Here is a 27,779-nt window from a genome sequence, read left to right as displayed (position 1 = left end):
GTAGAAGTCACCCAGGCGTTCGCAGGGAGCAGAAGAGGCCTTTAAAACAACGACACCGCCATAACTCATCGTGTTCCTGCAAGGCAAGGGGAGGGGGGGTGTCAGCGGAGGGAAATGAGAAAGTGTGCACAGGACACAGAGTCTGGTTTAAGATAAGGAAGAGGGACTGAGTGGAAGGCAAAATGTTCAGCTTGTGCAAAAATACTGAAAATGAGGGGCAGTGACCAGATAAAAATGAAGAAAAGAAGTTCACTAATGTGAGTGCACTGGTTTCAGCTCCAGTGGGGATTATGCAGAGTAAGTTTTTCCTGCAGGAGGATATGATGAGCTCCACAAGATGACAGCCGCATCACAAATGAAGAGACTGTGGATTCTTTGTGTGGTTTTGATCACTGCAGCTGAAGGTGAGAAGTTTCAGAAGATTATTAACTAACTAACTTGGCCTTCTGACTGGTATGTAAAATCATCCACGATTGGAATGAGTGATAATGTGGGTTAAATAGAGTGGAATGAAGAGCGGGGTGGTGGTGGTTATGTTTGCAGCAGGTAATGTGTAATGCATATGATAACTTAGTGGTTCCCTTGCAACATGCACACTTTTTGGCTTTTGACCATCATCAGACATTGTTATAACTCCTTCTCATATTGTTCAATTTAAAAAAAAAAACTTAAGTCAGAAAAATATAAACTTTGGGGTAAAAGATGGTTGATTTTGTTTTTTTCTGTTTTCATGTGTCTACTCCACCACAGTTCAGCTCATGTTAATTTAACAGCTGTGCTAATTGGTTGGCTCAGTGTAGTAGCGTTTGATTACTTTGAAAATATTGTCTTACAGTTTTCTCTGAAGGTAATTCTGCCCACTTAAAACTTTTATGGTTTTTGGCTCTGCAACATTTCAACAGTCAGTCAGGTGTCTATCACATTATTGTTTGTACTACTGATATGTTTAGCCCAGATTTCCCAGGGAGACCAACAGGTGTGTAACAACTGTAAACTGGGTATTAATAACATAATCCCAGAATTAAACATTACAGGTGAAATAACATGTGGAACATGTGCCCTGTGATGTCTGTTGGGTCTACCTGTTAAACTCATGTGACTCTTGATAATGAGCTCATTGTGTGATTTATCAACCCAACCAGTTTAATTGTACAAACTGACTCTCTGAACATGACTTGGTCTTGAAGTCAGTCAGCTAACTGACTCTGTGGTTATTTGCCTTCCAGAGGACATTCCATGTCCAAAAGGTAGTCGGATCCACCTGGCTAGCTGGCGATGCTATTGGCTCTCTGAGGTGATATCTTCATGGCCTGAGGCACACGATTTCTGCAGAGACACTCAGGGAGGAGATCTGGCATCTGCTGAAAGCCTTGAACTGCAAAATTTCATCCACAGCTCCTTTCCACTGTGAGCACAGACAACAGACTTTAAATATGTCTTCTTTAGTGTCTCTGTATATACTTAAATATGTTAATATGTCCTTCTCCCTTTATATTTGTGTTGGATTAGAAAAACCACTGTGTGGGTATGGCTGAAGGGATCAGGGGGAGAAGGGTCTGACCAGGCTGGGGTAGTGGAGTCAAGAAGTCCTGCATGGTGGGCCAAAGGCAGTGACAGTCAGGGACTGTGTACTCAGATGGCCTTGGGAACACGGGGACAGTGGAGGAAAGCTCAGTGTGCTGGACGATACCTCTTCCTCTGTGAAAAAGTAGTGACTGGTAAGACCCAGAGGCACATGAAAAACATTCTTCACGTGTTGATGCCAGAGATAGAGAGTGAAACTTGCAGGGTCAGCTTTATTGTGCCTTCATGTATAACACAATAAGAAATTTGTTGTGACGATGTTATCTTTGGTAATCCCTGTTCATACAGAGTCTTTACCATCTGTGGACAGCTACCTGACTGGATTGGTTCTCATGACCGGCATCTATTCTCAGACTCAGATACACCCCATTCCCAATGTTCCAGACATTGGACAACTCACAGTGGAGGTTAGTAAAGTTTTTAGGTCTAAAACATCAATACAATCTTACAAAAGAACATCACTCCTTTCTTGAATAAATCACCTTGAAATCTCTAACGAGGGGTTGCAAGTTGGCCGTACAGAGTCAGAAAATATAAAGGTTGGGAACCAGCGGTCAAAAACAGCGATTCCAACCAGAGGCAATTGTATGACTTTATATTTATATTTCTGCAGTTATCACGGGGTACATGAAAAGACTTAGGAGTAGTTAACTAATGATAAATAAATCATAATATGAGAATCTGTGAATCAACCACTGAATAGCACAAACTGGTACCAACTCATGTATTACTAATTACTTAATTGTTAGTTACTCTTTTTGTGCCTGTTCAAGTGTCTTTGACTATATTATTCCTCACTTGTCCCTTAGAAGCTACTTACACTTTTTCTGTGCTTGCCTAATAGCTTGCAAAATATGTTGAATAACACTTTAAATCACCAGCTAAAAGCAGACAACAGATAGAAAAAGGTAATGGTAATGGTAAACGTAATGGTAGTTAGCTAAAAATACTGGATAAATGGCTTAAACTAATTTAGACTTGATATTAACTACCATGCATGGCTTAATTAAAATGAAAACATTTTGAACATACAATGATTATTTGAGCTTGGGAGTATGTTGAAACTAAAAAGTTTGACAATTGATTTAATGACTGTATATGTTTGCCTGCTTAAAGAGGTGGTAATTGACACAAATGCATATCATCACTGTCTAGTGCATTTTTTTATCTGAATTTCAAAATGTGTGTTTTCGTATTTTTATACTCCTTCAACACCCACAGATGCAGCTGTTCCCAGGGATGTGGTTCAGTCATGCTGGTCAGTTGGTATCAGTAAAACTCGTGGTCCAGCCTAGCCCTGTGTCCTCTCTGGCACGTGTCCAAATCCTCCGACCCTACTGCAATCCCAACCACCACCTGGTTCCTCCAGGTACAGTGCAATAGTTGCTGTGAGGTTTTTCTGAAACCTCCTGTTTGATACTATCAGTAATAATCTCATCTTTCCTCCTCAGGTTGCAGCTCTCTCCTTAATCCATTCAGCTGCTGCTCGGCACTACCACTGTGTAACACTACAGGTGGCTGCAGCATGGGTCAGTACTGGTGCCACCTGATGGAGGCCTGTGTGGACACCACCAGTCCCTGCAGCCCTTACGACTCTGCAGCAGGGGCGCGTGGCTTTGTTTTACCTCCTCGATACCTTGCATTACCACCATTCTACCACCTGGTGGCGGACATGCCACTGAGAATAAACCCTACCTCTGAACTGAAAACTATAAACGTGAGCTGACTTCTGTTCCAGGTTTTTGAGTTCTTCTGCTGCCTTTATGGACCCATGACTATTGAATACAAAATAGATTTGTCACGCATATTCCTGTTTATTCTTAACAGGTTCTTCTTCCAGATCGAGCGATCATGGTCTACCCTGATGATATTGTGGCTATACAACACACTCGTGACTCTGGAACATTTCTGCATTGCCTGAACAGTGAAGCCTCTCTAAACTCCCCTTGGCGCCAGAGTTACATGTCCTTTAGGAGGACAGCATGGGGAGGCTGGTGGGAGGGAGGCCTCACCTCTCTTCCCCAAGGAGGCCAGTGGGTGGATGAGGTGGTATGTGATCTGAGGATGCTGTACATGGACAATCTTCACAGAGGTACAGAGCATGATGATAACTTTGACCTCACCAACACACAGACAACTACAGCCTCAAATACTTGGACCCTAACAAATAGACCTACTGAGAATCTGAGATCTAAATTTGGGCTTCATATCATCCATCCTGTGCCAGATGAAAAGAACCAGATTCATGTCCAAATCAATGTCCCAACACTCATTGTTGTCAAGGTCCTGTCTGGCCAGAAAGCCAGGAGCTCGTGGTCAGCTCCAGTTCTTCAAACAGGAGTCCCCTTCCTTCCCTATTGCCCTGAAGAGGTGGCTCGCTCTAGGCCTGTCTGTGAAAGACGGTCCAGTGATGACTGGTTCTCCTCTGTGACTCTGGTGTTGCCTTCAGTGGGGGTTAAAACACTGAACATCAGTGTGATGGATGCAGTAAGCTCTCAGAGTGTGAGTTTGATGGTTTGTGGTTATGAAGCAGTGACTGGACTTAGTGTTGAGCCACATGGATGCCTGAGGATGCCCATAGAAATCCCACGGGTGAGAATTCAAAAAGGACTTCACAACACGTACATCCTGCTTATTTGACCAAATATTTCTAGCGACCTTAGCCTTACCGATGACAGTGGCTGGTCAGTCCAGACTGAAAAATCCCAACAACTATCCAAAGGAATGAAATTAGATTTTTGTACATTCATGACCCAAAAAGTGGGATCCCAGTAATTTTGGAGATTACTTACTCACCTACTGCAACCAGTCAAATGTATCACTTGTGAACACTTAGACAGTGAAGCACTGCTTGTGCTTACACCTCAAAGCTGCTAAAAACGACTCATTGTTCAGATTTCTTTGACAGATATATAAATTAAAATGAGTTTGGTTATATATTGATAAGTTTTTGATTTTTTTCTTTTACATCATAGTCATTTATAGCCAAATTGGAGAGTGGTTCCTCTGTAAAATTCATGTGGGTGGTTGACAACCTGGAGAAGTTTGCCCATGAAGGAGAATCTTACAGTGTAGTGTTCAAGAAGCCTGCCAAGTATAAGCTCAAGGTAAAATACTTTATTTGACTCTGTGGTTGAAAGCTGAAGAATTCAACTTCATAATTTATTGCTAAGTTAAATTTTGAGATAAAATAAAGAATAAAAAGAGCTTATCTTTCTGCTAGGTAACAGCTTCCAACCCAGTGAGCTCCCAGAGCCAACAAATCCTCCTGAATGCCGATGAAATGACTGCATTGGCTAAGCCAGAGTTCCTATTCAGGAATGTTGTAGCTGTGAATGCTACACACCACTACGCCCTCAGGGTCAAAGTGGACATCTCCCTGCCAGTCACTTTCATGTAAGACATTGCATTTTTCAAGAATAGCCCTCAAACATCTGAGTGAAAATTACCAGGATGTCAAACTGTATTCTCTTGATTTTACAACAAAGACTAACTCCTTGTAAAATTGATTTTTGTGTGGTTATTATAAATTTATATTTGTCACATAGATGGGATTTTGGAGATGGAAATAGCAAGGTGATTCACACCCAATCTGCTCCCTGTCAGACCATGGAAGGGCTTATGGAAAGAGAAGAAAAGCAAGTCTATGTCGAGAACTCAGTGAACTATACCTATTCAGTCCCAGGTAAACACACACAAAAGCTAGTGAAGCTGTGCTAATTGATGTTTTTCTACCTACAATGGGTCAAATAATCAAATGATTGTGTATAATGTGAAAGGTGTTGTTTATAGTTTAGTTTGTACTTACTATTCAGCCTATCGAGGTGAAATCCATGTTCTTATATGTTTTTTGCAGGTGACTACACACTTCATGTCCAAGTCTCCAACCAATATGACAACACTGACGCATCCATGAAGATAAGCATCCGGCCTCAATTAAATCACCTCCTCATTTCTTCTTCCCCTCCCGTACCCCTTGTCAAACAGACCTTCATTCTGGATGCTTTCGCAGAGCCCTCCACCGACGCTGTCACCTACACATGTGACTTTGGCGATGGCTCTGAATCTGTCCAAGATATCCACAGTAAAATCAGCCACACCTTTGAATCTGCAGGGATTTATAACATCACAGTTTGTGCAAACAACTCCTTATCTGCCCTAACCACCTGGCTCATGGTGGAAGTCATGGAGAAAATCTCTGGATTAACTGTCAGCTGCAGTGGACCCAGTGAACTAAGTTATGCTACAGATTTCAGAGCTACAGTGACCACTGGTACAAGTCTCGTGTGGTTTTTTAACTTTGGTGATGGTTGCATGGAAGGAAACCTTACAAATGGTTCAATATCCCACATCTATAAGTCACCAGGGAACTATACAGTAGATGTAACAGTCTCGAATTCTGCCAGCCAAGCTCATCAGTCTATCAGCGTAGAGGTCTACAGATTGGTTGTAAGTGGAGTTCTCCCTACAAAATGTGTCATGAGTGGAAGAGACATAAAGCTTACTGCTCTGGTGAATGGAAACATATCCACTCTGACTTTACATTGGCTGTTTGGAGATGGATCACCCCTAACTGTGGTGAAGGGGCAGTCAACAGCCATGCACAAGTTTCAAAGTCAAGGAATTTTTCACTGTAGCCTGACTGTGTTTAGTTTGGTTACATCTGTAAAATTAAATACAACTATTTGTGTCGAAAAAGCAATAACGAACATGACGGTGCAGTCACCACAGGAAATAGTGGCAATAGGAGAAGAGGTGTGCTTCAGGGTGTTAATTTTCCCTAAACAGATGACAGGTTACCAAATACAGTGGTTTAGCAGCCCCTCAAGTCTCATTGCTAGGACAGAAGGCACTCAAAAGTGTTTAATCTTTAAAGATGAAGGTGTTGAAGAAGTATCAGTCTTGGCAAGTAACATGGTCAGCAAGCAAAGAGCAAATGTTAGTATTATCATTCAAAACCCTATAAGTAAGCTGTCTGTGGCATGTGATAGTCAAAGTGACACACTGACGGTCAATACATCAGCATCATTTTGGGTTGCTAGTTGTGTTGGTAGCAATGTATCAGTAGTGTGGGACTTTGGAGATGGCTCTCCGGTGGTGCAGAAACAAAATGTGTCACATGTCTTTACCTCGATGGGTCAATTCACAGTCATCGCCACAGCATTTAACGCTGTTAGTCGTGATTCTGTGGCCCTTAAAGTGAATGTTTTACTTCCTGTTTCAGAACTTTCACTTCACACCCATCAGCCTTACGCTGTAGTAGGAGAGGAAACTCTTATCTCAGCAGTTAGTAGTGCTGTCAGTAGCACCAACTACTCCTGGACTGTGGACGGTTTGACCTCAACCAAACAGGGGACTAATCAGTTCAAATTTATCTTCTTGAAACAAGGAGTATATCAAGTTAGGGTTATAGCACAGAACTTGGTAAGTAGAAAGGAGGCAGTTATTTTAATTGAGGTCTTTGAAAGATTAGAGGGTCTTCATATTGAATGTCAGAGCCTGACAAACATGAAATATGTACCCACTCAAGAGGAACTGCTGTTTATTGCTTCAGTCACTAAAGGCTCCAATGTCACTTATCACTGGCTTGCTACACAGAACGGAATAAACCAACAAATTACTGTTGATGGAGAGCTTTTTCATACGTTAGCTGAAACTCCTGGCAACATTTCAATTCATCTGCAAGCTTCTAACAAGTTAGGTGAGGCCACCACCGTTCTCTTTTTACAGGCAGTAGAGCGTGTAACAGGTGCACACATTGCAACACAATCAAACATTGTGGCATTAGGAAAAGTAGTGAATATCTCTGTGTCTGTTATTGCTGGGTCAGACCTAAATTACCTTTGGTATGTGAAATCTGACCTTTCACCCCTGCTGACACATGAACCCTTTCTTCTCCACACTTTTACAACTTTGGGTCTTTGTCAGGTTGAAGTTTTAGTTCAGAATGTCCTCAATCATAGCAATGTCACCAAAGAGTTTAATGTTCAGGAAGAAATCCAAGAGGTGGACTTTGAAATTGAAGGAAAGATGCATCCAATTTTTGTTCCCACAAGTTCTGAGGTTCAACTCCATGGGCTTACTCAGAAAGGTAGTGATCTGCACTGGAACTGGAACATCAGAGGTGCTGAAAGCAGGCTTTTTAATGTAACTAAGCAGACGTTTATGTACTCTTTTCCACATGCAGGCATCTATGAAATATCTTTGAATGTCTCTAATGGGATAAATTGGCAGATGGTTTCACACAGTGTCATAGTCCAGGATGCAATCAACGACCTAATGCTGAACATCACCAAGACTTCTTTGTGCACCAAGGAACAAGTTACTTTTATTCCAACAATTTCTAGTGGGAGCAATGGAAGATTTGTTATAACATTTCAAAACAAAGACTGGATTTATAGTCAGGATATTCTCGAAGGGCAGTTCACCACATCAAGCCTTCCAGCAGGGACCCATCTAGTCACAGTGAAAGCTTGGAACCAAGTCAGTACTGTAGAGGCATCTTCCAGTCTTCTGGTCAATGCGGATATTCAAGGTTTGCGACTTGTGAACTGTTGTTCTGCTGTTCTGGAGGCTCTGAAAGGAATCCGGTTCAAGGCGGAAATTCAAAGTGGACTTCCAGTCAACTACAGCTGGATATTTCACATGGTGGGGTTTGAACCCACATTGCTCATAGGACAAGAAGTGATCTTTACTCCATCAGTAAGTGGTTCATTGTCTGTTAGCGTGCTAGCCAGCAATGGAATCTGCTCTAAGGTGGTAAATGAAACTGCAATCGTTCAGTGGCCTGTTAAGAAAGTCAAGTTATTCTGTTATTCGGAAAGAATATTCGCTGGACTTCCTGTCATGTTTTCTGCAAAAGTGAATGGAGGGAGCAACCTCAGGTTCCTCTGGGACTTTGGCGACTCCACTGAAGAACTGGTGACAGACTTGAGCACAGTCAATCATACTTACTGTATTTCAGGGAAATACAGTATTTTAGTCAACGTTCTCAACAGTGTCAGCAATGTGTCCACACAGCTATACTTGGAGGTCGAGGAGCCCCAGTGTTACAGTCCACAAGCTTATCTTGTCCAGAACCAGTCTATTATCCTCAGGTCAAGACCAAGTTATTTTGAAGCAAGCGTTGATTTTAACTGCTCTGCTCACAAAACTACATATCTGTGGGAGATACTCAAAGAATCCAATTGTACCAATGCTAACCCTAAATTCTCTGGAAACAAAGTCATTCTAGGAGGTCGGGTAGATGCATCTTTACCAATTCTCTTTATCCCAAAGCATAATCTTGATGTGGGACAGTATTGCCTGGTATTCACTGTTTCACTCCAGGGAACCCCTCTACAAGTCCAACGAAAAACTGCCATCTCTGTGGTACACTCCCCGCTGGTAGCAGTCATCAAGGGAGGCTCACACAGACTATGGTCAAGCCTCAGTGATCTTGTCCTGGATGGATCAGAGTCCCAAGACCTAGACATGGAGCCAGGAGTGGATGATACACTGCAATATGACTGGACCTTCATGATATTGGTAAAGGCCTCTTGATGTTCAGTAACCTCAGTGTGAAAGCTATATTAATTGATAATTGTTAATTCAGGAAGTACTTGATAAGAAATGAATACAACATTTTGAAAACATCAAAAACAGTAACATTAATTCTTTGCAGTCATCTTCCTGCTTGAGAACTATGTAGGTGTGACTAACACCTGAGCGTTTGTACTTACAGAACTCCACAGAGTCTCATTCGGTCAAGCAGCCCATTGGGAGTAACAGCAGTAGGATGACTGTACTCAGTACACAGCTGCACCCGGGCACAGTCCACGTTTTTACTCTTACTGTACACAAAGCAGGGAGAAGACCTGTCTCTGTCAACCAGACAGTGAGTATTACCTACAGTCTTACTCTATTCTCATTCAAAAGCATGCTTTATCGCTGTTCACTGTTCTTTTTCTTGTTTAGGAGTTCAGTTGAGAAAAGCTATGCAAATGCATGTTAAGTGTCTTTTGCAAATAAATAGAGAGACCTTTTTTTACAATTCTGGAAAAATTTACCTTAGGAACATCAATGAATTCAGTTGAACAAAGCCCTGATCACCCATACCTCTTTCTCTTCTCTTAGGTGACTGTGTGTGAAGCTCCTGTGCTTCCTGTGATGGTGGAATGTGTATCCTGCGTACCCCTGTCCTCTGTCCACCACATTAGTTACACTTCCCACATCATCCTCTCAGGACAATGTGGACAGTGTGATGATCAGGCTCAGGTAATGGTTCTGCTATTATTCTCACCTTACATTTAAAGTCTAACTCAAATTTCATAATTTTTTGTGAAAAAAAAAAATCTGCTAAATGGTGTGAAAATGTAATGGAAGTATAAGTGGAGAGAAAAACTAACAGTCTGTTAATGATTATGTTTTTCATTTTGGTGTTTATCTGCTCAGAGAATTAATTTGTGATTGAACAGTTTAATCTATATTCAATCTTGGCGGTGTTCAATAAGGTCGCTAAATTAATGTTTGCAGACAAGAAGTACACAAATACACACAGGGAAGAAGACATTCAGTATTATTATGATTCACATCAGTGTCTTCTCACAGTACAAATGGAGTGCTGTAGACCAGACTGGCATGGCCCTTGACCTTAACAAGGTCTCGACCTCTGCAGTGAGACACTCTCCGAACCTGAAGATGTGTTCAGGTCTCCTACAGCCGGGACAGAGTTATACCTTCACTCTTAGTGTTTCCCAGCCTGACAGAGGACAGTGGGGCAGTGCCAGCATGACAATACTACTTGACAATCCACCACACGGAGGGCTGTGTGATCTCATTCCAGAGCCAGATATACGTTTGCTGGAGACCATAATCACCTACAACTGCTCAGGTAATACTCTACATTATGAGTTAGTTTGTGTCAATATATTTGGATGACAAAAAGGTGGCAAACATATTGACTTGACAGGTCAAAAGTAATGTAAACAGAGTAAATACTTTTTTTCCAACAATTTGTCTGTGTTTCATCAGAACATCTGTTCTCTTTTGGCAGGGTGGCAGGATGATGAAAGCATGGGCTCTCAGCTGATCTACACCTTACAGGTAGCACCATGCCAGCCGGTTGGCCCCCTCTGCCCCCTACTCACTCTGTATAGGTGAATACAGGTCTCAACTTACAGTTAATATATATGTATATATATATATAAGGAAGTGTGATCCTGACCTGAGTGGAAGGTTTGGATTTTTTTTTTGGCATACTTACATTTTTTATGTTATATGTCTTAATTTCTCTCCCTAGGGGTACTCGTTCAACATTTAGTAGCCTGGTTCCAATGGGAAGTCCTGGGCAAGAAAGAAGCATGTCAGTTATCATAGTTACAGTGCTGGTAGAGAACCATCAAGGGTCTAAGGTCATTGCTCTAAACAGGTATAGCTACCAGGATTTGATAGCCAAACAAAATGAACTTTACAATCCTGTTTGTTGTTATGCTCAACAACTGTTGCAATTTTTCACTCAAAGGTTAGAAAAATTATTTAGATCAGTAAACATCATGCCAAATATCTCGTCTGGTCATCTACAGAACATTAACAGTTCAAATTCCTGTGAGGAATGAAGATACGGGTCAGTGGCTCAGAAACAAGAGCCAGACAGAACTGTGGACTTTAGTCCAACGTGGCAACCCTCAAGAGATCATCCCTTATTCCATTGCCCTCACCAGTCACCTCAATCAGGTAGTGTGTTAGCAATATATCTCATTTGCAAGTGCATGGAAGGACACTTCAGACTGGTTGTGGATAACAGGCAATAAAAGTTCAACAGGTTTGAATAGCTCAAAATGTGGACTAATGAGTTTGACTCATCTGTCCACAGATGGAGTCTGGACGGACTGCCATGGGGCACATGGACAGAAAAGAGATCCGGAAAAATGTGACCCAGGTCCTTGCCTCTCTACCTGTGTCCTCCTTGCTGGATGTTGATCAGATCAGCTCTGCGTTGTCACTCTGTACTGTAAGTAATTGTTTGTTTCCTTGTCATTCTCAGCTCATAAATATATATCAGTAATAATGAAAATGAAAAGAGGACACAGCTGCAGAATATTTTGAATGGGGAATACTCTCATGGATGCCCACAGTTACTCATGCATACACACAAAAAGACCACAAAAAAATGTTTACATTTATAGAGCTTATCCTTTTACATCCATCCATCCATTTTCTATATCGCTTATCCGTCAGGGTCACGGGGGAGCTGGAGCCTATCCCAGCTGACTACGGGCGAGAGGCGGGGTTCACCCTGGACTGGTCGCCAGTCAATCGCAGGGCCAACACACAAAGACAGACAACCACACACTCTCACACTCACACCTAGGGGCAATTTAGAGTAGCCAATTAACCTAATGTGCATGTTTTTGGTATTGTGGGAGGAAGCCGGAGTACCCGTAGAAAACCCACGCAGGCACAGGGAGAACATGCAAACTCGACATAGAAGGGCCCAGACCGGGATTCTATGAGGCGACAGTGCTAACCACTGCACCACCGTGCCACCCTTTTCCTTTTACAGTAAAATTCTCACCATCGTACACTTTTTATGTATTTATTCTGTTGAGAAATGTCTTCATCTCTGTTTTCCCAAGGCTGTTCCGAGTGAACTGGTATGTGAAAACTGCCATGAAAAGGTTCTGGAAGTTGTGGGGAAGATGATCCATGTACTGGAAGAACAGATGAGTCCTGGTGTTTTGTCAGCTGTTGAAACAGGAAGGAACATCCTCAACATTATAGGTGTTAATGAAACGCCATCACCTGCATGAAACAGTCTTGTGCTGATTGTGACCTTTACAGAAGTTGATTGGTAAAAGGTGAATATTTTGTGTTCTCTGTATTTTCAGGTAACACTCTGGCTGCTATGTCTGAGTCCATCAGTGCTTCCAGTTCTCATCTAGCCTACTCAAGCACTCTGCAATCAGCTTCCACACTCACCCTGTCAGCACTGGGTCATGCTGGGACTCTAATGCGTGCTCTGATACATTCACATGCTCTTAGAGAGGAACCCCTTTTGTTTTCCACACCTTATATCAATGCACTGGGCTTCCAAGGAGAACTCTCCGACCTCCTCTGCACTTACCAGTCCAACCAAAACCAGATAATCCCCTCTCAATCATCATCAACTGACGAATCAAAGAGTTCTCTCCCATGTCAGTTTCATATCCCCACCTCCCTTACTGCTCACCTAAAGAGTCTGGTGTCTGATGTGGTGCAGGTGCTGTTTGACGTGGATGCAGAATTGGCTTCCAGCCCTTTGCTAGCTGAAGCTGACCCTCCAATTTCCACTGCTTTGGTTGCCATGGAGCTCTCCACACCTCAAGGCAAACCCATACCCATCCAGGATCTGCACTCTGAACAGGCTATAAGGGTCACTCTGCCCAACAAGTACCCTGTGGGACCAGACAGTGGGGGTGTAGATGAGAGGGCAGATGAAGCTGGGAATGGGACATGTCTCACTGTAACTCTCCCCAGTGAAGGAAAGTTGAACCTCACAGTCAAAGCTGTGGATGGACTTGCAGGAAATGCAGGTTTATATATCTCCTTCAACTTCAGCTTGGACCCAGGTACTGTACATTATTTAGACCTATTCTCTGTTTCAGATAGTTGCAGTAACTTCTATTTTAAACAATAGCTCAAATGACAATGCCATTGTTCATTTTTTTGTTTCAATGGACTGCAAATTTACTGTTTTGACAGCTGTTTGCTAACAGATTTGCCAGAACTTTTGTGGCAAGGTGTTAATATGTCAGTGTACTGTATGTCTAGATATTTTTTCATTGCCCCAAATGGCCAAAAAATTAATTAATGCTACTTTCAATTTAAATGTTTAACGCCACCGTCTGTGGCATTTTTATGTGATTTTGGCATCCTCGATAGCATTTCAGTGGCTTAAGAGTCAGAATCAGAATCCACTATCTTACAATTCACACCTTCAAACCTGCAGTAACTGATCTGACGACTCGGTGGTCAGTGGGAACAGGCTGTGAACACAACACTAAGATATAGTCAATATAGTGAGCAGTTGCTTACACCTCCAGCAGACGCAGAGCAACATTATCCTTCATTTTAATTTCTGATAAAATGGCAAATATAAGTCTAGTATTCACTGCTTTTATTAAGTTCTATTTCTGGGCTTCGCCAACTTCTGAGAAAAATATGTCTCTTCAGCTGCTAAATGCTCCAATGTGTTCACCAGCTATTTGCTAAATTTATCTGAGCTGTTTGTTGCTGAGTAGATAGTGAACAGTAGGCTTTTAGAGTCTTTTCACTATCTGCTACAGTTTGAATCTACGCTGTGGGAATGTCATGAACCAATACAGTAAAGTTGTGGGTTGAACGGCTGAACAACGACCTGAAACTTACTCTAAAGCTTTGTGAAGGCAAGGGGAGCTTGGTGATAGTTCTCTGTAGGTGAATCATCTTGAGTGCCCTCGTTCACATCGTCCTTTATTTTTAACGCTGCATTTTGATAGATTGCTATTATAAATATATTGATCTAAGCTGCTATCAGTTTTGGTTTGAAGAACGAAAAGGGCTGATTACAGTGGAAATTTACTACCACTGGGCAGCAAAAGTCAGACACTTTATCACGGGCAGACACAAAATGGCTTTAAATGTTTACACATCAAAAATCAGACTACATTTAATTAATCATTTAAAACTTAAAAAAAAAATTTAAAAACTGACAGATAAAAACTTGTTATTAGTCTTGAAGAAGGTAACATTGAGTATGAATAGATTTTCATGAGGGACTGACAATGGCCGCCACAGTTCTGGGAGGTTTTGGTGTACACGACATTTCAGGATGTGTGCAGTCATTTGTTGAATAATGAGAGTGAGCTACTGTATCTTTACGCTCGATCATGCAGCGCCTGCATAATTATTAATTAGCTTTACTGTATGTCTGTGATGGTTTTTGGGTTTTTTTTTGCATGAATTATAAATTAAAAAGCAGTTTTAAAATACATTATGCATATGTAGGAGCTACTCCAGTGAGTCTGGGACATGTCAAGATTGAAGTGAGTTCTACACTGCCAGGGACTAATGCATCTGAGGATTCCCTTGTGAGAGAGAGGACTCTCACTCTCTCTGCTCCAACCACCTCCACATTGGAATCCATCTTTCTGTCTCCACTGTGAGTCACAGCTCCTTTCTGTAACTCAGTTTGATTGCTCGCTTTGCCAAACTAACAAGTATTTTAAAAACTGAATATTCTTGTATAACAGGTTAAACAGGACAGCCAAGACTCTCTCTGTCAGCCTGTCCTCATCTCTGGGCGACGGTGGTCCGGTCCATGTGTCAGTGTGCGTCTTCAGCTCCCTGTGCCAGTACTACAGTGTGAAGCACAGGCGCTGGAGCAGTGAGGGTCTGCAGCCACTAGAGGGCAGCACACTTCACACAGCACACTGTCTTACCCACCACCTCACCATGTTTGGGGCCAGTTTGTTTGTTCATCCTGGGGCTGTTGTTCTGCTGCCACCGGTATATGAGAACACAAAGCACACTTATATGTATTATTTAGAATAGTTTGACAAATAAATATATCTAATCCATTCTTTGAATGCAAAGTCAACATTGGAAAGAAGATATTCTTCAATAGGCTCTTCTTCCTCCATCCATGTGCAGTCAGGAGGTCCCGTGCAAAACATGGTGGTGGGGATTGTGTGTGCTGTCCTGGTTCTGATTCACCTGCTGGTGGCGCTCATTGCCCATAAACTGGACCACTTGGACAACTTGAGACTGAGCCAGGTCCCTCTGTGTGGCCGACCAGGGCTGTACCACTACAGAGTGCTGGTCAAGACTGGCTGGAGGAGAGGAGCAGGTCAGACAGAGACAAGTCAACAAGTACTAGTACAAGTACTGAATGTATTTTGAAATTTATGAAACCTTTAAATACATGGGAATGATTAATGATAGAAGTATGACCCATCAGGCACCACAGCACATGTTGGCATCAGTCTGTACGGTGTGAACAAGAGTGGATCTCGACATCTGCAGAGGGATGGAGCTTTTCAGCGTGGCAGCCTGGACCAGTTTCACCTGGAAACAGATGACAACCTGGGAGAAATTTGGAAAATTTGCATTTGGCACGACAATACCGGTACGAAGAAGAAGAGTTGAAAAAAAAAAAAAAAAAGTTAAAAATCAAATTTAATTAGTTGTGAATCTGATGTGTTGAATACATACATGAATACAAACTGACATAAGTATGTGTGTGTATTGACATATATACAGCTCCTGTGGCTACATGCAGGTGTGATGCTTGCAAATTGTAAGCAGTCTGAATATCACATACTGTATGTACATATAGGTTTGGACCCATCCTGGTACGTTCAGCATGTGGTGGTTTGGGACCCCCAGACAGACCACATGTTCTTCTTCCTGCTGGAGGACTGGCTTTCTGTGGAGAATCAGAAGAACGGCTCTGTGGAGAAGGAAGTTCTAGCCTCATGTAAGCTTCTAAGACTTTCTTTTTACTGGAACAAAAACTATGCCAAGCTTTTTATTAGTTAATATTTATTCTCATAGTTTATTCCCGCAGTTAGATTTTAATTCACAATGGATTTTATGGTATGCAGTTTGTTTTCAGTAACTATCAACTTCCTCCTTAAACATTTCATTCTGCAGTGGAAACAAGGAAGTATCTTTACACTTTCTTGGCATTCTTGTTCTCATTTGTCAGGGTTAGGGCTGGAAGATGTTTCACAGATTAGATTATTTATCAAACCATCACCACTACGGCTTGACCCGTAACAACACTACACAAGCACAACCACCATGCACACCTTCAGCTACATCCACTTTTTTGTTTTATACTGACTGTTTTATAATGACTTCTTTCTCCCGAGGTCCCGAGGAGCTTTCTCAGTTCCGACGTGTCTTCGCCTCTCAGCTGATGTTTGGGATGGTTGAGCGCCACCTGTGGCTGTCGCTGTGGGAACGCCCTGCCCACAGCCGTTTCACCAGGGGTCAGAGGGTCACATGCAGTGCCCTCATGCTGCACCTGTACCTGGCACTGGGCGCTCTGTGGTATGGGGCTGTTGGCACCAAGGGCCACAGGTAGTACGGTTTATAGGCCTCAGTATGAACCCATAATTAAAGCATGTAATGGTTTAGAATATTTTTGGCTAATTCAGTTGGACATTATGTGTCCTTTCAATTCAATTTCCACAATTAGATTTTAAACACAGTTGATAACATAATACTGATTTGTGTCCCTTCGCCACAAGTGGACCGGTGTCAGCCCGACTACTGGTTAACATGGAGACGGTTGCTGTTGGGATGACTGTTGCTGTACTGGTTTTTCCTCTCCAGTGTTTCCTCTGTTTCCTGTTCAGGAAAGCTCACAGTCAGGTAACTTAGTACAGCGGAAAGTCATTTTACTTTCATGAAACATTTTACTGCTAAATGAAACTCTGTCCTCATATGACATAAATCGTTTGGATATAAATTGTCATAACATATTCTTGTGTTAATGTTTTTAAAAAGGTGCATAGATGGAGTTTTAGTCTTGTCTGTTCTTTTTTGTTCTTACACCTGCCTTCTTGTGTTACTGATTAAAGGTCACTATCGTGATGTATTTGACTTGCGTCCAAGCTTGATTTGCTTGTCAAACAGTCTTATCTCAGTGTGGACACAACTTAAGTGTTTCCCATGTATCTGATGGTATACCAAGGAATACTGTGTGTGTGTGACCCAGGCAGCCGTGGACATGTCAGTTCCTCCTTCTCCTGTTTGTCACTCTGTGGAGATGGACGTCCACCTCGGTCAATCAGAGTTCTCCAGACCTTCCTTCATGTCTCTGCCAGAGTCCTCTGGCCCAGTCAGGGACAGTCCTTCATCTGTGAGAGCACACACATAAAAACAGATGTGAACACACATTACTATTTTCCTCCCTTCTCATTAAGTGTTCTTCTGTTTTCTTTTTTTCTGGAGAGCAAAGCATTTGACTCCAGCATCCTAGATTTTTGGGCAGCGTCTGGCTTGGTTCCACAGACAGATGGAGCATGTCGAGAGGAGGGCATAAGGACATGGCCGTCCTGTGACAGCCTCCTCAATCCACCAGTGGGCTCATACCTCATCAGTCCAACCCCAGCCACAAACGTGTGCAGGACTTCACCTTCTCTTGGCCCGATACGCCAGCTGAAGAGAAAAAAGGCCCTCACACAGCTTCGCCTGGCCTCACCCTCCACCTCCGCTCTTCTCTCTCCCCTTTCAAAAGACATCTCCACTTCCCAACAGTCCCATGATACACTAGGCCAAAAGGTCTTTGCCATGAATGCCCACTCAGTGCAAGCTCATAACCACAATCTGACAACCTTTCTGACACTGTCTGGTGAGAAACTTTTCAAATAAACTCCAAAAATGAAAATATTTCCAGCCTATCCTCTGAAGGTTGAAAGCGACCACTTCATTCCTAATGATGGCATTCCTTGTTGCTTATAACTAATAGTAGTCTAAGAAAAGCGTAGACCCTTATAAATATGTGAATAGATACAGTCTGTGTGCTGATCTGATTGTGTATTTTGTATTCAAAACCAGAGGAGGATCTGCTGATGTCTATAGCAGCAGCAGCAGAGGACACAGCAGATATAACTAACAGCAACTCAGACAGCGGCCGGGATTCCCCCAGAGACTCCTCCTCGCTGTCACACACGTAGGGATCGCTTCTGTGAACCATGCAAATGCCATGTCGTGCACTTCTGTGTTGCTGAGTGTATCCTACTGTGATTGTGTGCTAATTTAGCCGGAGCACCTCCTGCAGCAGCTGGACAGAGCAGAGTGAGGATAAGTCCCTGTATGGTGCAGAAATCCACCAGCCAGAACCAGAACTCTACAAATGTCCCTCTGTGCTATCCGTAGACTCCGTGGCCAGCACCTTCCTGCCGAGTCCTTCTCCGGACTCCACACGCTCGCCCTCCACCACGCGCATAGGTACTAGACCAGATGTGACTCAGATGTGCCCATGCAGCTCTGCAGCATGAACTCAAATATCCCTTCATCCACCTGACATGTGATTTTGCAATTGTGAGGATGGAACTGAATTTTAAACTGGATGTTATTTAACACTGTTAATTATGTAAAAATAGATACAGTTACATTAATGTTTTGATGTTTAATTGTTAGAGTTAGGGAATTTCTTAGTACTATGTTTGCTTGTCTGTTTCAATCACTTACTTTTAGCCATTTATTTAAACAGTTTATCCATTAGGATATGTTTAACAAAGTATTTCAGTAGTTTCAGCCATCCATTAATTTAAGCCAACTAAGCCATATTTACCAGTTAGCCTCTACTTTAAGTTAATTATTACGGCAAATGATCCATTGCTTTTTGCTAGTTTGTGTATTTCAAACGTAGTTATTCATAATGTTAAATTATCCACTTGAACAATGTAACTCGAGAAAACAGTTTCTGCTCCACTCACTAACCAATTAACCAATTTTTATGAGATGCCGGTAACCAATCCTTAAGGTAGAACTGGATGAATATGTAGATGTATTTTTTAAATATGAATTTCTATTGCTATAGATAAGCTACTCTACAATCTTACCATGCGTCAAGCTGGGGCTCAGAGCAGGACTCGAGTTCACAAGATCAGCCTTTATTAAAGAAGTCTGAGGTAATACCTCTTGGCAGAGTGGTAAAACAAAGAGGCTATGTAAATAACCTGACGCGAGTTCTTCTCTAGAAGAGAACACACGGCTATGAAACATTAACAAAGAAACGAAGAAACAAAACCTGGCTATGATAATTTACGTAACAAAAAACTGGCACAAGACAAGGGAAACGCAGACTATTTGAACATATGAGGGTAATGGGAACCAGGTGGAAACAATCAGGTAATCGGGAAGACAATCAGACTGGAGACATGAGGAAGGGCAAGTGACCTGAAACAAGAGGAGAGTTACACTTCAAAATAAAACAGGAAATGACGAGACAAAAAACCCAAAACAAGACAATATCTCACCGCGGTGTGACACCATGTGTCCCCTGGCAACTGGACTATATGGGATGAAAACCCCTAGTAAATACTGGGTGTCTTTTTATTCACATCTGGTGATCTGATTAGTGTTTGGGATATCTGTTGCTCAATCCCAGGCGTCGCTCGAGGTCAGCCCAGCTGGCTGCTCCCTCCATGGGCAGTGTGTGTGGTTTACCCCCTGGTGGCTGCAGTGCTAGGAGCCTGCCTGGCTGTGGTCGGACTCTACGGCAGCTTCTTGTCCAAAACAGCAGTATTCATGTGGCTGGTATCAGCTTTCTCTGCCTTTCTCACCTCTGCTCTGCTTCTGGAGCCTCTCAAGGTGAGTAGAAACATCCATCCATCCATTTTCTATATCGCTTATCCGTCAGGGTCGTGGGGGAGCTGGAGCCTATCCCAGCTGACTACGGGCGAGAGGCGGGGTTCACCCTGGACTGGTCGCCAGTCAATCGCAGGGCCAACACACAAAGACAAACAACCACACACTCAGGGTCACACCTAGGGGCAATTTAGAGTAGCCGATTAACCTAATGTGCAGGGTTTTGGTATTGTGGGAGGAAGCCGGAGTACCCGGAGAAAACCCACGCAGGCACAGGGAGAACATGCAAACTTCACATAGAAGTGGATTTTTTTGAATGCACACTTAGCTAGATTGCTACAGAACTGTCTGTTGTGGAAGAATTTGCAGAGTCTTGGGGGATAACCTCTTTAATTTCCGTCAGGTGTGTGTGCAGGCCTTGATCTGCACAGCACTGTGGAGGCCTGTGGACCCAGAGGTGGAGGACCAGCTGGCTCAGGAGATCACCGTGGTGAGGACATTTGGAGAACACAGCAGGAAGGTTCGGCCACCGTGTGGCTACGGGCTGCTGCAGGCTAAAGAGGAGGCCCGCAAAGTCAGGGCTCTTCGATCACTTATGAGGGTAAGAATGAACAAACAAACTTTAAAATTTTGTGGCAATTTGTACCCGTTTCATTTGTGAATTGTCTTCTACATCTCTCCTATAGCACTGTGTGTGCCAGCTGCTGTTTCTGTTGCTGTTGCTGATGGTGAACTACCAGGACAGCTCAGAACAGAAGCAGGGCAGGCTGCTGCACTCCGCTGTCAGACGACGACTTCACACAGCACCCCTAGGGGTCCGTAACCTCACCTCACTCAGAGAGTAAGGACAACACTCAGCTTCCTGCTGTCAAAACACGACAGCGTACTCAACGCAGACACACATTGCACGATCTGGGGAGAAAACTTTAAGTATAGGACTCTAACTCTGACTCTTATGATGTTTTCACTCATCAGGTGCACACACACAACTTGCATTGTCCAACATTAGTGATTACTGCATTACAATAATTTTTAAGCCTGGAAAAAAAAGTTTCTTGTTTACCCAGTGTGTCTTTTTGAGATGTTACTATTTGCTTTAGATGATTTTCATCAACCCAACAGTGAATTTAGTTCTGCACATAGACGTGTTCTATGAAAATGTAGATCTCTGATGTATTTAGCACATGAGAACAGCACTACCAGTACACCACTAATTTTCAAATCCTGCATAATGCTACTAACTGGAGTGAAAACTTAGTGAAATATTATTAAAATTGTACTTTGGTAAGTGCAATATCCAAATCACAGTAGCTGCAAATTTTCTGATAAAGATAAAATATGTCACAACATACCATTATAAATAAAGCATTGTGGTGCCCCAGCCTAAAAATGCTATTCTCTAGATCTAAGGGATAATTTGTTCGAGACCCAGTAAAAATGACATAATCATCATTTATTTATTTATTTTCATTGGAAAAAAAAACTGAAAATGAAATGATGACCACTCCCACTAAAAGTGGGACTCATATTGTACATAATATCAGTCAGAATAATCACATTATACATTACCTGCATGCTGTTCAGTCCTACTAACAAAAAAAACACATAACCACTGCTGTTTTACATATAACCTTTATCTGATCATTAGATAATTGAGAAATATATTGAACTCTATGTATGACTGCATATATTAAAACTATGTATACTTAATAAAGCCAAAAGGCCTAAGATGTTATACTATTAAAGCTCGATAACTTGGCAAAGTGACACAACCCTGGATGGGTCTGAGGTCTGGGTCAGCAGCTCCACTTTCTTACATATTAGATTTAACATTAAACAAGTCTGTTTTTTCTGGTTGTTAAACATGTGGAATTGTAACATCTGTAACATCTTTTGTTTTAATAAAGAACGACAGACTGCACTAAACTTTTATTCTAGTTCAGCCTGTAGGAGTTAACTCTTTAAACATTTTTTGATGTGCATGATGTCAACTCACTTAATGTAGCCAACTTATTATCAATTTGGTGTCATCTGAAAAATAGTCATATAATTTTTTGCTAACACACACACACAATCCTAAGCTTATGTTTATCCACTGTTCATCCAGCTGGTCAGATGCAGAGCAGTGGATGATCCACACCTTGGTTCCACACCTACACCAGAACCCCACGTTGGGCCTTGTTGGATTGCCACGGCTGCAGTACACACACACTCTCAGTCATCTGACAAGCGTCTTCCTGGGAGACAGCATTGTAAAAACACACCAGCTTCTAACTGACCTGCGCATGGCAGACTGGAGGAAGACACAGTAAGTGGATTTGTTCCAGCCGTCTTCTGCTGCTTCTTCTCAAGAAATGCTGAGTGTGTGTTTATTAAGAATTCTTCAGTTATTGACTCATCTGAGAGCAAGAAAAGACTGACTTACTCTTAGGAAATAAAAACCTTATTAAAACTTTCCATAAAACAAAGAAATGTTACTTCCTCTGAGAACACATGAATCTTTGGTCTTGTATCAAACACATTGTTTTGTATCATCTTATTTCTCAACTGAAATCTACTCTTTCAGAAACACAGGGATGTTGTATTGACTTCTATACATTAAAAAATTGATATGTTAAAAATTTCCTTTAAAATACTGATTTTAACTTGATAGTTTCTAATTGTGTGGTTTTTGTTTTTTTTTTAATCTCATTTTCATCCCAGGATTAAAACTCTCTCCGTTGACTTCACACACTCCCACAGAGAGTCTGGTTTATTTGTGTGTGTGTCCATACAGCTGGAGTGGGCTCAGGAACAGAGAGTCACACCTTTTCTTTACGTACATCTACTCCTCATCCCTTCATCCCTCTCTGGAATGGACCTCCAGGTGGCACTTGCGGTAATAAATCCTGCAAGGCTTTCAAATGCATGAAGAATCAAAATTAGAAGCAATGTGTATTCTCGAGCACAGAATTGAAAAATATTTTCAGTGATAAAATCCAATTGTTTCATATGACAGGCTCTTCTTCTCATCTCTGCTCTCCTCATCTTGTTTGGAGAACTGTGGTCCATGGCTAATGAGCGTGCCCACTGCCTGCGTCAATGGAGACACTGGTTCCAGCTTTTCTTGGCCTTGCTGTCCCTGACAACGTCTATCCTGCAGTTCTGCTTCCTGTTCCAAGCCACTTCCTGTGTTTCCAAGGTAAGAAATAAAAATTTAATATCCAGTGTGATTGCCTTGTTATCTGAGCAGGCCCTAGTTATGCATTAATGAGTCCAAATTTAACCAGTGATGGTCTGACAATGTAGACCCCCAGAAGTTCTGTGTCCCTTCCCATGACAGGACAAAGATGTTTTGGCAGCAAAAGAAGGACCTACAAAATCAAGCAGGTGTTTTTAATGTTGCAGCTCATGGGTGTATCTAAGCCAAAACACAAATCCTATATTCATTAATTACAATTGCATAGAAAAAAATAGAAAAATATTATTCTTTGTGTTGCTTTTATGATTTTACAGTCCCATGTTTGTGCCATTTAGCTTCAGTCCCACCCAGACAACTTCATCCACTTCCACAGTGCTGCTGTTCTGGCACAGAGGTGTTCTCAGTGTGCAGCCATCCTGCTCACTCTACTTGTTCTTAAGGTAAATGAGAGCTCTGATTCATCACTATAAAAATCTCTATTGGTCCACAGTTTTCCCTCTCCACTGAATATCAATTGACTTCCATGTGTTCCAGCTACTGGGGACCTTGAGGTTTGTGCGGCGATGGGTGGTGTTAGGCCGAGTCCTACAGCGAGTCTGGAGGGAGCTGTGGGCTCTGACTGTCCTACTGCTGTTGCTGCTGCTGCTCTGCACTCACCTTGGACACACAGTAAGATCAGTTCAGCAGTATCGAATATTCATAAAGAAAAATGTATTTGATGTGCCTCTGCCTTTGTTTCAGCTTTTCTCCCATTCAGTGGAAGGTTTCCTGTCAGTGCAACAGACTGGTGTCTCTGTGCTGTCCATTCTGCGTGGCCGGATGGCTCTCCGAAGATTATGCAGGGTCCACCCAGTCCTGGGCCCTGTCTATGGGCTACTACTGATGGGGGGAGCTATTTGGCTCTTGGCCAGACTTTGTGGAGCTGTTCTCATCCGCACATACAGGTACACAATGTGTTGTTATGTGGGTAAAAATTCCTGCAACTCTGCAATGTTAAAAATTTGATATAACCTCAACTTCCAGTGTCCATCCTTGTGTCAGATGTTCCAGGTTCAAATTTTGCTCTACTCTAAATTGCCCCTAGGTGTGAATGTGAGAGTGTGTGGTTGTCTGTCTTTGTGTGTTGGCCCTGCGATTGACTGGTGACCAGTCCAGGGTGTACCCCGCCTCTCGCCCGTAGTCAGCTGGGATAGGTTCCAGCTCCCCCGCGACCCTGACGGATAAGCAGTATAGAAAATGGATGGATGGACACTTTCCATACAGCATGAAATAAGAATTTTAGTTCTGTGATATGGCTCTACTTTGCAACAAGTCTGAGCAAGCTTGACCTAGATTCTCCCTGAGCTCTCAATTTTGACTTGGTGGAGGAGCTATGTGAAATAAGAGGGTCACCAAAGTAATTGAATTCATCCTGTGGAGAACATGAACTTTTGTGGCAATTCATCCAATAGTTTTTAAAAACCACAAGGTCAACCTTGAGGAAAGGTGATCACCAAAGGTTTTACCAAAGTCACTGGATCACATCTTTTGGGAGCCATGAATGTGTACAAAATCTATCCAGTAGATGTTGACAAACTATATTTCACTTTATAAATGAATATTTTGACTTACTGATATTAGATGGAATGTCAGGGGATCACTAAATTTATTAAGGTTCATTCTCTGGGTACAATGAATATGCTATAGAAATCCATCAAATATTCTTGGGATATTTTAGTCTAGATCAAAGTGGGAGACCTACAGACAGCATACTGCAAATGTTGCTTCAAAACATCCACACAATGAAAGGACATGAAGCTGCTGACTGACCTCAAAAGAACGAATAGATCAGTACTTTTGCCAAAATGTGCTTTGTGCAAGAATTTTTGAGAGTAAATATTGAATTAAATAGGATTCATCACCAACTACTACTCTGTCTTCAAGGTCAGAACAGGCAGAGTTGTACCGCCCAACCATTGAACCTCAGGACTATGAGATGGTGGAGTTCTTCATCAAGAGACTCAAACTGTGGATGGGACTCACCAAAGCTAAAGAGGTAGTGCCTTAGTTGTGGTGCATGTCACTGAAAGAGTAAATGAGAAACTCCCATAGTCAACACATATCGCTGATTTCTCATTTCTTTTGTTTTCTAGTTCAGGCACAGGGTGAAGTTTGAAGGAATGGACATTCCTCCTTCTAGGTCCTCACAGGAATCCTGTCTCTCCACCTTGTTTTCCACCCTCCCCTCTTCCAACTCTCCTTCCCTATCCTCCTCATTTTCATCCCCCCGCCCCCTGTCCTCTGCTCTCTCTATGAAATCTGATGATTTGTTGGTGCCTGAGCCTGGGTTTGACGTTCAACCCTACTTGGATCGCCTGCTGCCCTGTCTCAGTGCGCTGCTCTCTCGTTTTGATCAGGTCAATCAGATTACTGAGAACATTCACAACCTGGAAATGGAACTGGAAGAGGCTCAGACAAGAAGAAGAAAGAGGTGGATCAGTAACAAGGACAAAGGTGAAGAAAGATTTGAAGGGTCACTAAAGTCAAAGGAGGAAGGAAAAGGATGGGAAACGGGAGATGTTAGACTCAGGAGAACAGGTCTTCTTCACCTGAAGCCACGAATCTCACTTCCATCATCATTTTCTTTCACTCCCTCTGCATTTCACCACTCCCCTACGTCCATCTGCATCCTTCCTCGTACACGTAGCACCTATTCTGAGTCTGAAGCAGTAACATTTCAGCCTCAGGCATCAAGCAACAACCATACTTCTGAAGCAGACAAACTTGCATCTGGGGTTTATGGTTTGTATCCTGCAGGTTCTCCTGGCTTTGGCAGGTTCCCTAAGAGAAGAGCTTGGCATTCTGGAAGCTCTCATTCAGCTGATGCAGCTCATAGGATCTTATTTACCCAAGGTGGAGTTGCTGCATATGGCAGTGGAGGAGAAAGCTTTACATTCACCTACACCAGACCCTGGAGCGAAGAAGGAGCAAGAAGGCATATCACTGAAGGAGTCCCTGTAAAGAGGAAGGCTTGGATCTCTGATGGATCGGAGGCTGAGCAAGACTAACCATGTGCTTATGCAGGAAGTGAACGAGTTCATAGATGTTATTCTCACCATAACTGTGCAGATGCTCTGAGTGGATCTCTGTAGGGGTTTGCAACTAGAAAGTGCATTAGTTGCTTTTGGTGATGCATGATGTAACACTTGTTTGATGAGTTCATGTAGTTTGCAAGCAAGTGAAAGTTAAAGGGCCCCTTAGTTTGCATGAAGGTCAACTTACTCATCATGGGGGCTACCGCTCAGCTTGTTAAAAAATACTTGTGTGATGTCTTTTGTGGTTCTGAAGGAATTTTGCCAAGTCTGAGAAAATAATCACAGATGATGTAATTCGAGGTATCTTGGCTTGGACATGGAAACCACTGCCATTTAAAACAAAGCCTGTTTAAACAAGGAGAGTGGAGTTTGATAGATGTGGACATTTACCAGAGAGAGTCATGTTATTGCTTTTGCTGCTTGACCCACATAAGGACTTAAAGTCTGGATATCTTGGACTCTGCTGCAGACTGCAAACTCTGTTGATTCAAACTATTGCTGGAAGCCCCATAACTTCATGGAAGCTTAATACTTAATAGCTGGAGTATTTAAGATAGTGCTTAAGTTTGACACCATTTGGGAACTGAAACTGTGCCATTTGTGAGTTTTAGTTATCCTCTCTTGATCCTCCTCATTTTTTTAGTATTATTTTTACTATGTATTTATTTTTTAGTTAGTTTGTTTTGCATTTAACCTTTCATAAGTGTTAGGAACAGTGGACAGCCACTGTACAGCGCATGGGGACTTTGGCCAAGGGCCAGTCTTCCAAAGAAAAACAAGCAGGAAGTTGTGATTAGTAGTAATTTGTCACTATTCAGTCCATGAAACTAACTTGTGTTACCTCCTGTACTTCATTAGCACAGAAGGGACCAATTATTAGCATTATTAGCACTGAGTTTTTTCATTAGACAGATAGTTGATAAGCCAAGTTGTTATACTGAGTGAAGAGCGACATGCAGAGAGTAATATTCGTAAAAGTTAAACAGTTTCCTCGGGATACAGTCAGCTTTCTTTGTACAAAATGTTGTTCCTTATAATAGCACTTGTTTGCAAATGGAGTTATATGCTGGTATAGTTTTGTAAGACACTGCATGTTTTACTGTACAGAAGAATAAAAACAAGTGGTTTATGGTCTGAATGTGGGTGTAAGTTTCGTTTCTTCAAACATTTTATTTTGGGGAACTGCATCCTACTATAACTGTGGTGTGTACACAGTGTTTGTATGAATATGTAGTTCAGAAAACACAGCTTTATGAATATTTCATCGACCGCACAGATGTAATTCACATTATTAGTGATCTAAATGAAAAGACTTATTATTTTTAAGAGTAAACACATCATAATGTAGTAGCAAACACAGTGACGGACAATGGTGTGAGTTTAAAATGAAATGGATAAATGAAATAAATATGCAAGATGTTTGACTTGAATGGACCATGCACAATGCATTCATATTTTGATGACATGGAGTTTTGGTTTGGCCTCATTTTGTTACTGTATGTAATACATACCATGCTTGTAAAAATAATGCATAAATGAAAAAGAAGATATTTCAAAGAGAGAAGGCAGATTTAACTGAGTAACAGAGTTTGGGATATGTGTAAAGGCAAAAGTTT

General features: G+C 42.1%; 1 protein-coding gene across 1 annotated transcript; it reads left to right on the top strand.

The window, feature by feature from the left end:
• Positions 1–138: 138 nt before the first annotated feature.
• On the top strand, positions 139–27,683 carry pkd1b (polycystic kidney disease 1b). The gene is made up of 41 exons (XM_046377940.1): positions 139–404; positions 1,227–1,407; positions 1,510–1,718; positions 1,873–1,991; positions 2,806–2,953; positions 3,036–3,301; positions 3,412–4,176; positions 4,560–4,691; positions 4,808–4,980; positions 5,133–5,269; positions 5,441–9,111; positions 9,308–9,460; positions 9,700–9,840; positions 10,174–10,456; positions 10,619–10,721; positions 10,865–10,993; positions 11,148–11,298; positions 11,438–11,575; positions 12,201–12,345; positions 12,453–13,172; positions 14,590–14,743; positions 14,835–15,090; positions 15,235–15,430; positions 15,542–15,709; positions 15,920–16,060; positions 16,458–16,668; positions 16,839–16,962; positions 17,309–17,452; positions 17,545–17,944; positions 18,151–18,265; positions 18,356–18,543; positions 19,709–19,911; positions 20,312–20,509; positions 20,595–20,749; positions 22,016–22,216; positions 22,612–22,786; positions 22,907–23,123; positions 23,615–23,758; positions 23,847–24,033; positions 25,013–25,124; positions 25,222–27,683. Exons 1-41 carry the CDS (start codon positions 338–340, stop codon positions 26,134–26,136), a joined length of 12,435 nt encoding a protein of 4,144 aa, XP_046233896.1. The 5' UTR covers positions 139–337; the 3' UTR covers positions 26,137–27,683.
• The last annotated feature ends 96 nt before the right edge of the window (positions 27,684–27,779 follow it).

This window comes from Scatophagus argus, chromosome 21, assembly GCF_020382885.2.
Source record: "Scatophagus argus isolate fScaArg1 chromosome 21, fScaArg1.pri, whole genome shotgun sequence".
Classification (NCBI taxonomy): domain Eukaryota; kingdom Metazoa; phylum Chordata; class Actinopteri; family Scatophagidae; genus Scatophagus; species Scatophagus argus.
Note: the sequence above shows the minus strand (reverse complement) of the source record. Positions and strands in the feature narration are given on the sequence as shown.